The 13,036-nt window shown below is 38.0% G+C and overlaps 1 protein-coding gene across 1 annotated transcript in view; it reads left to right on the top strand.

Annotated features, from left to right (window-relative positions):
- ULK4 (unc-51 like kinase 4) overlaps nt 1-13,036 on the top strand; it is a 619,976-nt gene that overhangs the window by 166,998 nt on the left and 439,942 nt on the right. The window contains exon 24 of the mRNA XM_023515932.1: nt 10,583-10,716. Within this exon, the coding sequence (XP_023371700.1) occupies nt 10,583-10,716 (134 nt within the window). The remainder of the gene's footprint in view (nt 1-10,582; nt 10,717-13,036) is intronic.

Below are 13,036 nucleotides of genomic sequence, written 5' to 3'. Positions count from 1 at the left end.
CGTTTCCACTCCAGCCAAAGCCATGATTCCTATCTGAACTGTTATAGCTCCTTCTCAGGTGGTCTTCCTTCTTGCACTTCTACAGCCTATTTCTCTTCACACTGTCCAGAGAGCTATTTTTAACTCACAAATCAGCTCATCTCACTCCTTCCTATTCAAAGTAAAATTCAAGGTCCTTACTATTCTACAAAGGCTCACAGGGTCTGGAGACTGGCTACCTCTCTGATCTGTTCTTATGCTGTGCTCCAGCCACACAACTACACAACACATTAAGTGTGTGTTTGAGTTTGGGACATTGCATGTGCCTCCCCAGTTATCTGGAATGTTTTGTCCTGGCTTCCATATCACTTGCTTCTTCAACCCTTGTGGTCTCTGCTTAAATGACATCGTGTCAGAGAGACCATCTCTGACAAGTGGCTAGCTGTCTTCCTCATCTTTGATTTTCCTTACAGGATGGACTACCACCTAAACTATTTTCTAGTTATTTATTTGCTTATTGTCTATTTCATCCCACGTGAATATGTATTTCAGGAGCTGTATCCACATCAGCTAGAAAACGCTTAGCACGTAGAAGACATTGTGAATATTTATTGAATGAATGTCATCCTCTGACTCATTGAGGACATTTGATTATTGGCATTGCTCTGCCATAGATAGCAGAGATACACTGAGGCATAACACCTGGCAAGTTTTGCCCCAGAACATGGAGGCAAAGGCAGATGAGGAATACAAAAAGGTGGATGTGTGTACAATAAGCATAGGATTCTTAGGGAGATGGAAGTAAGAAAATTGTGGTTAGATTAGTGGGAATGAATTATAGAGATAATTAATGGAGGGAAATAGAGGATTAGAGACAGTAGTTTGTGAAACAGGTACATTCTGGGGAGAAATAATCCTATTAAAGACATGTAGTGGGGGACAAATGAAGAATGTTATCTTCATTTGAAATTTACTTGGATTTGTGTTTGGAGTGTTGATCTTTTAAACTTGATATACCCTTGTAGAACAATAAAAAGTACCATTTCAATTGTGTTGTAGAACAGTTGTAAAGTGTTTTTTGACACCACGCTCAAATGTTTTCATATATTTCTTCATAGAATGTGAATTCTTATAGTAAATAATGTTCCCTTGTCAGTGAAGTCAATTTCTTCTATTATAGCCTGTAAAAACATATCTTGTAATGGGGAGGCTTTGGGGAGAGCACAGAGAAACAGAGCATCATTCTAGATGTAGTTTTATATTGTTATGGATCCCATCAGTCTTTTATTTTTCCCAGAAGTTGTAGTGGATACTTTCTTATGTATTAACAGTCTGTAACAGTGTTTGAAAATGATTTGCTTAGGTTTTGCCTTAAGTAAAAGACACTTCAAACCATGGCATTAAGCAACACATTGTTAAGGTTTTATAATGGATAATTTAAAGTTTAGAGAAAAATTAATTTCTTATAGACAAGTGTGAATTTTCTTTTTGATATTCAGTGAATTATAGGGGGAATTTCTGTTGGATTCCGACTGCTAAAAGATACACATTTCTATTTTTCTCTATTTTCTATTTCTGGGGTACCTGTTGTTAAAATGGAAGATTTTCTAAAAGAAAGAAAGAAGCCCACTTCTGAATCATCTCAATCTGTTTGGGTTAAGTTGATCCACACTTGGTGTCCTACTTGCCTTCCTGGAGCAAATGTAAAGTCTGTCTGGAGAAGTCTAACCCTAAGCCTCAAAATATCTCTGTAGTTTTTATATATTCAGATTTATGGAGAGCTAAACTGTGATTTAAAATAACCCCCAAATAAGAGAAACGAGACAGTATGCACAAGGGATACAGACAATGGAGTTTTTAGATACCAACTTAAAAAGACTGTGATTAATACATTTAAGCAGGTTGAAAGATTAAAGATTTCACTGGAGAGCTAGAATTGTAATAGCAACCCAAATCTATGTTCTAGAACTGAAAAATGAAAGCACTTGGGATTGGGTTGACAGCAGAGTAGATCTACCTGAACAAAGAAATAATATACTGGAGTTCCCTGGGATCAGCAGAGGGACATAAAAGTGTGGAAAACATGGAGGAAACTGAGAAAATGGTGACTTTTATAATAAGCATGGCTGGATAATTTGGGAATCAATATAGGAAAGTAATAAAAACTTTACCCCTAAGTTATACTGTCAAAAAAAATCAATGAGAAAGGATTTTGCATTTTCTATTTTACATGTGAAAGGTTAAAAATGATGAAACTTCCAGTAGATAACACATAAAAATACCTTCATGACCATAGGGTAACCAAGATTTTTTTTTTAACAGGACACAAAAGCACTGTCATAAAAGAAAATATTGATAATTAGACTTCCTTAAGTAGTGGTTATCCACCTTCCTTATGCCGCGATGTATTTTCATTGTTAGAAAGGGGTTGTGACCCCTAGGTTGAGAACCGCTGCTAAAGTTTAAGAACTTCTGTTCATAAAAAGACATTCTTAGAAGAGTCAAAAGACAAGCCATAGAGTAAAAGTATTTGGCACTTAATAAATATATAAAGAACTGCTTCTTCAAGGAGAAAAGGCCAGATAATCCGGTAGAAAAATAAGTACAAGACTTGAACAGGTACTTTACAAAAGTCTATCTTCACATGGCCAGTTAATGAAAGATGCTTAACCTGATTCTAGTCATCAGGATAATTTGGTTCAATCACAGTGAGGTACCAATACATACCCCCTAGAATGGCTGTGATTAAAAAGTGTGATGATGCAGCATTGGACAAGGATGTAGAACAACTGAAATTCTGATAGCTACATGTTGGGGTATAAATATGATGACATAGTGATCACTTTGGAAACTAATTAGCAGTGCCTATTAAACTGAATCTAGGCATGCCTTGTGATCCAGCACTTTAGTTTCCAAGTATATACCCAATGGAAATGTTTACATGTGACTAGCGTGAGATATGCTTTAGAATTATTCATGAGTTGAAATAGCCCAAATGTCCATCCAAAGCTAATGGATGAATAAATTGTGGTGTATCCACACACTGGAATACCACACAGCAATGAAAAAGAATGTGGGTGAATATCAGCACGTGTAAAGTTGATTAAAGAAGCTGGACTTTCAGATATTTGGTAATGTTTGATTTCCTTATAACTGGGAGTTGAGCCTGTTTTAGAAGTTCTCAGTTCATGGGTGAATTTTGTTGACTTTGAGCTTCACACTAAGATCACCTGTATGGGCATTTGATATGCGAGCAGTAGTGTCAGTATTTCTGGGTATTTCTTTCTCTCAGGCCCAGTAGTTTTACCATGGAAGATCACACAGGAACATTCCAGTTGTGTGGCTGGAAGGAAGGGACCTGGATGCCATTGTCCTGGTTGCCCACTGGAGGAAGGGAGCTGAATTCTCAGTATTCTCTGTACCTAAATTTGCTTAGCCTCCTTATTTTCAGTTTGTTAGTCCTCTCTAACTTGGTCTTCCTAGATTTTCTGTTTTCTTCTCTCCAGAGATAAATGCTTGACTTTTGCTGGGGTGTAAGTCTAGTGGCACTCTCTTAGATTCTTTGGGTAGGGGATATCATTTAAGGAACAATCTTTTTAGACCAGATTTTGGTAAATATTTAATCTTTTACTCTGTTTCCCTCACCCTTAGTTTTAGAAGTATATTTTCAATAAATAGTATTAGGCAGGTAATTATTCACTTGAAAAAAGAATGAAATTAGATTCCTACCTCGACCTGTATGATCAATCAGTCAGCTTCCAATGGACATCAGTGTGTAAGACAAAGAAGAGAAGGAGAAAGAGGAGAGAGGGGGTAAGGGGGGAGGAAGAGGGAAGGAACGGACCACATAAGTAATGCCTCCTAATCAGTGAGAAAAGATCAATGACTTAGTGAAAGAAGGAGCAAAAGATATGAACAGATATTTCAGAGAACAGGGAATATGAGCAGAAAATAAGTATCAAAATATGCTTATATCATTAATAATCAAGAGAATTCAAATTGAAGCAACAGGGTACTGATTTAGACCCCACAGATGGGTAGAAATTAAAGCTGATAATACTGGGTATTGGTTGGGTTGTAACTCGAGGGAATTCTGCACTGCTGGTGGCAGTAAATTGGGACAATCACTTTGGTAACCAGTTTGGCAGTGTGGCAAAGTTGAATATCTGAGTTTCCATTCCTAGACATGTACTCTAGCACCTGCTCCAGGAGACAGATGCAGCAGTGTTTGTGATTACATCATTTGCAGGAACAAAAGCCAAAAGCCAAAGTAGCTCTAATGTCTCTCAGTAGAAGAATGAGTAAATAAACTGTAGTGCATTTTGCTTGTTTACTGAAGGTAAAACTAGTTATTTTGTTTCCTTAAAGATGATGTTTGGATTTTTCCTACATCAAAGGGAGTAGAACAATTTTAATGGCATCTATTTATGTACCATCCATAGAGAGATATCAGGTGTTCTCTCATTTTGATAAATCAAGGCAGACTTCTGGCCATGGTGATTTGTGAGTCAAAACGGGATGAAGAGCAGAATTAGCTTTCTTTAGGAATTTTCTCTTATGGTTTTTATACTCAAGAAAGCAGTATTCCATGTCTGGTAGTGGTAGTCCCAGACCATGATGATGACGATAACTGCTATCTTTTTTTTTTTTTTTTTTGACAGAGCCTCAAGCTGTCACCCTGGGTAGAGTGCCGTGGCATTACAGCTCACAGCAACCTCCAACTCCTGGGCTCAAGCGAGTCTTCTGCCTCCGCCTCCCAAGTAGCTGGGACCACAGGCGCCCGCCACAGTGCCCGGCTATTTTTTGGTTGCAGCCATCATTGTTGTTTGGCGGGTCTGGGCTGGGGATTCGAACCCGCCACCTTAGGTGTACGTGGCTGGCGCCTTAGCCGGTTGAGCCATAGGCGCCGAGCCGATAACTGCTATCTTGAGTGTTTGCCATGCCCTTGGCTATTGCTAATTTAAATCCTCACAGTGGTCCTACAAGACAGGCATTATTACATCATTATCCATTTTGTAATTAGAAGATTGAAGCTTTAAAGAGCTTAAGGAATTTGTTCAAGATCAGACTGTTAGAAAGCTAGAGTTGGGAGTTTAATTTTGTTGTCATCTCTATTACAATATTATTAGGTTAAAAGATTGGCCCTACTGAAGAAAAGAATCTAGGAATCAGAAAGGACACAGACATAATAAAGTTTTGGAACTCAAACAGCTGTCGTACTGTTGTTGGTTTACTTCTTTCATAAAGTCAGCATGACACTCAGCACTGTGAACAAGCATCGGTCTTCCAGTGAAGGGATTGTCTGTTTGCCTCAACATTTATTATTTGGTAGGGTATCCTGTGTAATTGACCACTATCTGAGTCAAGGAAATTAAAACAAATAAAGGGGGCTCTGTGAGACAACAGTATTAATTGAAAACATTTATGTTAAAGTTTTGAGTAGGTAATCATGTTCATGGCTCAAAAACCGAAAAATTCAAAATGAAAAATTTCTCACCTGTGCCCAATTGCCCCAGAATACCACCATGAACAATTAAGCATCATTATTAGTTGCTTATGTTATCTCTCTCAATTTTTTTGTCCAAGCAAATATGAACATAGATTATTTTCATTTATTTTTAAATAAAAAGTACCCTATTTTGAACATTGCTTATTGTACTTAACATATCTTATAATTTTTTTCAGAAAGTGTATAAAGAGCTGCTTGTTTTGATGGCTGCATTCTAATGATGTGTACTGTATTTCAATTGGTCAGCTTTTGATTGAGTCTCAACCCCAACTTTTTGCTGTTATAAATAGCGGACTATGAATAGGTATCATATCATATATATCCAAGTGTATCTATAGAATAATTTCTTCTTTTTTTTTTTTTTTTGTGAGACAGAGCCTCAAGCTGTCCCCCTGGGCAGAGTGCCATGGCATTACAGCTCACAGCAACCTCCAACTCCTGGGCTCAAGCGAGTCTCCTGCCTCCGCCTCCCAAGTAGCTGGGACCACAGGCGCCCGCCACAACGTCCGGCTATTTTTTTTTGGTTGCAGCCGTCATTGTTGTTTGGCGGGTCCGGGCTGGGGATTCGAACCTGCCACCTTAGGTGTACGTGGCTGGCACCTTAGCCGGTTGAGCTATAGGCGCTGAGCCAGAATAATTTCTTCTTAGAGATGCAGTTACTAGATTTTTCGTTTTCAAGATATTGTCAACCTACTCTTATTTGTCCCTGCTTACATTTTCAACAGCAATGTAACTGGAGTTTCAGTATCCTTAGAATCTCTCTGGAAATCTTTGTTATTGAACTCCTTGAATTTTGGCTATGTGAAGGGTAAAAAAAAAAAGTCATTTTAATGTTTATTATAAGCAAAGTGGAACATCTTTTTCCTTGACCCTTTTCCCTATTCCTTGCTCATTTTTTTCCTCTTGTTAGTCTGTTTCTAATCATTATCTGGGAGGCATATGTGTGAGTATGTGTGTATATATACTACAGGTGCTAAAAATATATATATATACACATTTTAAGAGATCTTGTTGGGAATTAAATTGATCATTCTCCAAAGTGTATGAATTGCAGGTAAAATAGATGTGCATGCCTATCTAGGTATACTTAACCAGTTATGGTACCCTTAATTCAACTTCAAGAAGTAATACATTGATAACATCTCTTAAAATGTGTATACGTATTTTTTGTACCCTCTAGAAATAATATTAACCTTTTGTGGTATGGATTGGGAATATTATTCCCATTTGTCTTTTGATTTTGCTACTGGTGTTTTTTCCTAAGCATTCATTCTTTTCACCAGTTCTATAATCTAGCAATATGAATTTCAAGTAAACACACATCCAACAATAGAATTAAGAAAAGGTCCTTAGAAATAATAAGAACTAAGGAATTGCTTTAGAGAACTAGTTTCAACAGCAATATTTATCTGTTCAGCTAATATTTATCGAATACTTATTTCGTGTCAGGAACTGTTCCCAGAAGTGGAAGGATGTGGTAAGGAAAATACCTTACCTTTAGGTATTTTTAAGTTTACTGGGATGACAAACACTATCAAATAATCAAAAATAAATTATAAAATTGCAGTTGGGTGAGGCCTTGTTATATTCCAGGCTATGAGACAGTATCTTATACGGACTTTAAATTAAGGAAGTTCTTGGAAACTATGGTGAATTCTGAATTATGTGTATGAATTTATTGTCAGGGAGGGGTGATAAGAGCCATCTAGGCAGAGGCAATAGCTTACTGCTGTGGGAGGTACTGTGTTTAAGGGACTGAAAGAAGGATGGTGGGGGGAGAAATCAAGATGAAGCTGGAGAAATAGTTGGGGGTCAGACCTTCTAGGTCATGATAGGGAGTTGTAAGAATTCCCATATTAAGCACAATGGGATACTATTGAAGGGTTTTAAATAGGGGAATTGATGGAAAAGATTAGTTTAGATGTAGGATGTGCAAGGGTTAGAATGACAGAGTAAAGCAGATAGACTTGCTAGGAGTCAATTCCTTCTCTCTCCCTCAGAAAAGGGAACATGGTAGCTTGCACTTGGTGGCAGTGGGGAGGTTATAAGGGTTTGAAAAATATTTAATGATTGAGTTGATAAAAGAAGTTATAGAAAATGGAGGTGTTAAGAAAGATTCTCTTCAGTTTCTGGTTTGTTTAATAGGGCAGAGAGTGATGCTACCCAGTTAGGATATTGTATTCTGGAAGACAACCAAGTTGTTCAGATCTTGATGTTTATTTTGCATATATAGAGTTGAAGTACCTTTGAGACAGACAAAAGCAGGTGTTAAGTCAGCAGGTGAATGTATTGGTTTATAGCTTAGAGACTTTTTTTGGCTCCATATATGTAATTGGAAGATCTGTGTATAAAGATCGTCATTTAAGTAATTTGTACGGGTGAGGTGGCCTGGTTCAAATGGATAGAGTAGTGGACTGAGAACTGCATCTTGATGAACTTAAGCATTGAGGAGCATGAACCAGTGAAAGAGAAGTAACAGCCAGAGAAACCTGAGAAGTAACAGCCTCAGAGAAACCTGAGAAAATTTGGAAAGTATGATGTTATGAGAGAAAAACAGGAGTGGCAATAGTTTTGAATGTTGCCAACTTGTCAAGATAGGTAAAGGAAGGCAAATGCCCGCTGGATTTGATGTCATGGAGAGTGTCAGTGACTTTAGACATAGTTAGAAGAGTGAAAGCCAGATTAAGAAACAGGTTGGTTGAATAGTGGAGGCAGTATGTTCCATTTCTTTGTTAAGGGATTTGACAAAGAAAGGGAGAAGTGATGCAATGGGGAAGCTGCTAGAAAAACATGAAAAGTTTTTGTTAAATAGGAGAGAATGAATGTGCAGTACATGGAAGGAAAATGAATTATTGCCAGTTTGAAGGCTCTGAGAAAGTAAAAGGGAATGAGATCCAGAGCACAGATGGAGGGAGGGATAGATCTGCTGTTGTAACAGGAGGAAAGGTGGCTGGAATGGGATGCACAGTAAGTGTGCATTTGGGATTTGGGAAGAAGAGGGGCTTCTCTGTGATGTTTTCTATTTTTGTGTGTTCAGTAGGAGGCATGATCACTCAGTGATGGTTTCATAACAGGATGGAAGGTTAAGGGTTGGAAGAGAAGACCATTAGGAAATTGTGGAATAAGTTGACAAGGAAATGTAGTTAGATTGTTAGTCCTGTTCTGGACCATTCAGTACTGGTGTTTTGCATTTATGGTGTTGTATGTCTGCCCCATGTTTAACTGAGTTCAGCATCCTTCTCTGGAGGTATACTGAAAGTATTGTCAGATTCATCTCAAGTTCATTTGACTAGAGGGGTGCAAAGAAAATAGAGCAAGAGTGTAATCAAATGGTAGATGGTTGGATCTCATTCAGTCACGAGGAAGGTGGCAAAAAAAACAAAAGAGTTGATGGACTAGGGGGAGAAATCTCATGGATTCAATTAGTACAAGTTCTGGGGAAGTTGAGGAACTGTCAGAGTGGACGTACTGAATAAGAGCAGGTAAGGTCAGAGGAGATGTCTGAAATACTTATCCTGCAGTGGGTGCAGCGAAATGCTATAATTTTTTGATTTTGAAAAGGTAAGAGAGAAGATGTCAGGTAACCCATCTTAGGAAGCTGAAAGGGAAGATGAGTTCCCATTGTCTAGTCTTTTCTGGTCTCTATCCTTAGTGCAGCAGGTGCCAATTAGTTAAGAGGCTCTTGCAGTGGCTGCCAGGCAACAGCAATTAGTGTGTTAATGCTGCAGGTCCCCAGGGTCTCTGAGACGATCCCATTCCGTTCATCACAACTTATATGGCTGATGTTCTGGGGGTCCATTTATCATGAAACAGAGGGAGTGTTGCTCTTCTGTAATTTAATTATTATCAGACCATTTTGTGCTTTGAGCTGCTTTCAAGTAGTATTGATACATTTCTGCTAATTCATCAATATTCTCATTTCATTCTAACCAGGGTTGTGTGTTTATTAGAGTGGGGCTGGGGCTGTGATCAGTGACTAGAATAGGGGGTGCTAACTGACTGATCCAGAATCAAGGCTAACTTCCTTATTTCAGTTCATCCTTGTGTGTTCAAACGAGGTTCAAAATAGTAATGAACAGAAAGGCAAGTACATGAATAAATCTGTTGAGACACATAAATGCTAAGTGTCAAGATTTCCATGTACTTTATGTATATGTGTGTATTATGTACAAAACTCTCTTCAGTGTCCTGTGGGAATTGGTTAGACATTCCTTCTGAGAAGTGAAAGTTGGATAGGATGGCTGAGAACAGAAACAAGGGGGTGGTTGATGGTGAACAGGGAGGTTTCCTTAAAGGAGCTTTCGCGTGATGAAATCAGTGGTCTTCCTGGTTTTTAGAGAGTTAAGGAGAATGGGAATTTGGGAAAATGACTAGTGAGTCCAGTAAAAAGCAGAAAATGTAGAGCCCCCAAACTTGGCAACATTCCCCTATATATCCAAAGTAAGGGTCCAGGGTGCTCCCAAGTTCTGGGTTGAAGTAGTTTGTTCAGAAATTGATGTTTAATGAATGTCTGTGGTTTGAAGAAGAGATATCATCATTAAAAGGCAGTTATTATAAAACCAGTGGACAAGAAACCTATAAAACTGAATTGTTTAGATAGTGTCTATCCACATAGTCCAGTGTTAAAATGAAACATTTATTTGGATTTATGTATATGACTTACTGACAGAATTTGAATTTGTGTGAATTTCCTGGGGTGCCATGCATATTTAATATCAATAAAGGTGTAGTCAATTTGTGGCTGTGCTTTGGAATTTTTTTAACATCCAGAGCCCTCTTCTGATATGTTCGTTTGTCTTTCGTTTCTCATTTGGAGAATATCGTAACTTTCCATTGGCCAAAGGCTGATGAAATCAAGGCATTATTTTGTAGTACACTGGTTGAGAGATTCAAAGTTGCCTTATTTTCTTTCTGCATAAACCTTTTGAGTTTTCTAAGGTGAAAATTGACTATGCCCGACAAGCTGTTGCAAATCTAAATGCCAACATGATTGAGACCGTGCCCTCTGGAAACACTTGCCTTGGCAGCATTTGTGGACAGATGCTATCAGCTGTTTCATCATGAGAGGTAATCTTTGCACTTTCCTGTATGTAGACTGGTGATGTACATCGAGAGAGACAGCAGAAAGACCACTCCAGGCAAGGAGCAGCAAGGCGGCAATGAATACCTGTCCAAATGCCTGGATCTTCTCATCCGTCACATCGTGCAGGAGCTGCCACGAGTCCTGGGTAAATTGGAGTCACATCCTCAGGCCCTGTTTCTGGCTAACCTTTCTGTGACTTGGCTTTTAGGCATCGCCCCTTTTTTTATTCATTCTTGTATGTTCTTAAAGGCAGATGCAATGATCCTTTTGAATGAATATGTAGTTTCAAAAATTAAATTTGCTCTATTTTTATAATTATTTTGCTTCAGTGACATGATTGAGACAATGAGCAGTCTAACAGTTATATTGAGGTATTATCTGAGATAAACCGGGAATTTTAGAAAATAAATGGAAGGAAAGTTTTCTGATGGCTTAAAATTGGACTTAAACTATTATTTCATGTAACTTTTTTCAAGATTCTCTTCTTAAATATGAAGAAAAGAATTTACGTTAAAGCTAGAGCCACAAATTTATTTATTGCTAAAGAGCTTTAAAATGGGTAAATTTTAATTTAAAAATTAAGTTCTTAAAGAACTTAATTTTGATGCTGGTTATGGTTTGAAACTTTCTTTTGTTTGAAAAATCATCTTTAAGATAAAAATTGTTCTAATGATTTGCAAAGGATTTTTATTATAGCTGAAGAAATCCTTTATTTTGTTGTTATTTGCAGAAATTAAGAAATGTGTAAATGTAGTTTAAATCCCATCCCATGCTTTTCCAGCAGATGTAGCTATAAACCAGAAATGTCTAGAATGCTAAATGTGGTACAAGCTATTATAGCAACGTATACTTAGACTCAGAAATTCAGATTATTAATGAAAATATCCTTATGGCTGATTGGCAGTTACTTTTTACTCATTACAAATACTTTAGAAGATTATTTTGCCTGTTAACAGAGCATACCAAAATTATTTTGGTTATCACTATTCTTCAGGATTTAAAAGACTTTTATTTTTTAATTTAATTTTTTTTTTTTTTTCCGAGGTAGAGTCTTGCTCTGTTGCCCAGGATAGAGTGCAATGGTGCTGTCATAGCTGACTATAACCTCAAACTCCTGGTCTTAAGGGTCCTCCTGCATCAGCCTCCCATGTAGCTGTGACTAATTTTTCTATTTTTTTGTGGACACAGGGTTTTGCTATGTTGTTCGTGCTGGTCTTAAACTCCTGGGTTCAAGTGATCCTCCTGTGTTGGCCTCCCAAAGTACTATTATTACAGGCATGAGCCACTGTGCCCACCTGGAATATAACATTTTTAATCTCCAACATGAAAGCCATGATCTCTTCAAGTGGTAGCGGAATATTTTTTTTTTTAAACATGTGACAAAGATTTTATTTAAATCATTAATGAGAGAATAAGACATTATAACTGGTTCAAAGGCAAATTTAAAGAACTACACATAAACACCATGTAAGCAGAAAGCAGTGCTAAAATAGATTTTAAATAGTTGACAAAACTGGCTGATTCAATTGAGTGCTGAGTAATGAAGACTCCCAGTTGATTTTCCACTGGGTAAAACTTATTTGCATAGTTATGGACAAGAACCATTTGCCTTTCTATTCATTACATAGAATTTACAGGGTTATAAAATAGCTCAAAAACGATAAAATATGCAGAGACCTGAATAGAATTGGGTAACCTAGAAGAATGTGCCTAAACAATACCTAGTTTTCATAGCAGACATCCCACAACTATGCCATTTTTTAATTTTTCACATTTTCCCCTAGCATTCCCCCACCCAGGAATCATAATAATCTCAATGAAAGATTATTTTCATCAGAGGTAAGCAACGTCTTAAAGAAAAATAATTCCAGTCCTTTTTAGTTTGTTATTGAAAATTTGGCTCAGTGCCTGTGGCTCAAGTGGCCAAGGCGCCAGCCACACACACCCAAGGTGGTGGGTTCAAATCCAGTCCGGGCCCACCAAATAACAATGACGGCTGCAACCAAAAATTAACCAGGCGTTGTGGCGGGCACCTGTGGTCCCAGCTACTTGAGAGGCTGAGGCAGGAGGCTCCCCTGAGCCCAGGAGTTGGAGGTTGCTGTGAGCTGTGATGCCACTCCACCCAGGGGTACAGCTTGAGGTTCTGTCTCAAAAAAAAGAAAAGAAAATTCACAATTCTATATTCCACAGAATCAAGATCCAAGCCTTCATTTCAAGTAGAGTTTCTCTCTCTCAACAAAGAACCTTGTTTTCTGTCACACTTACTTTTCTATTAAATTCTACTGTGGATCTGCTGAGGTTATTGAGGGTGTCTGCAAGAGGTGCGTCAGTGGAGGCATTTGAGAGACCATGTCGTTGGGTGCTGTTCACCATGGCAATGATTGCAATGCTAAGACTCACACACTGGGTTATCATAGTGAAGTTTGAGAAGTGCATGATGAGAGCCAGCCCATAGTGCAATGAAC

The sequence above is a fragment of the Otolemur garnettii genome, unplaced genomic scaffold, assembly GCF_000181295.1.
Source record: "Otolemur garnettii isolate 467f Iridium unplaced genomic scaffold, OtoGar3 scaffold00082, whole genome shotgun sequence".
Taxonomy (NCBI): Eukaryota; Metazoa; Chordata; class Mammalia; order Primates; family Galagidae; genus Otolemur; species Otolemur garnettii.
This window is presented reverse-complemented; position numbering and strand designations above follow the sequence as displayed.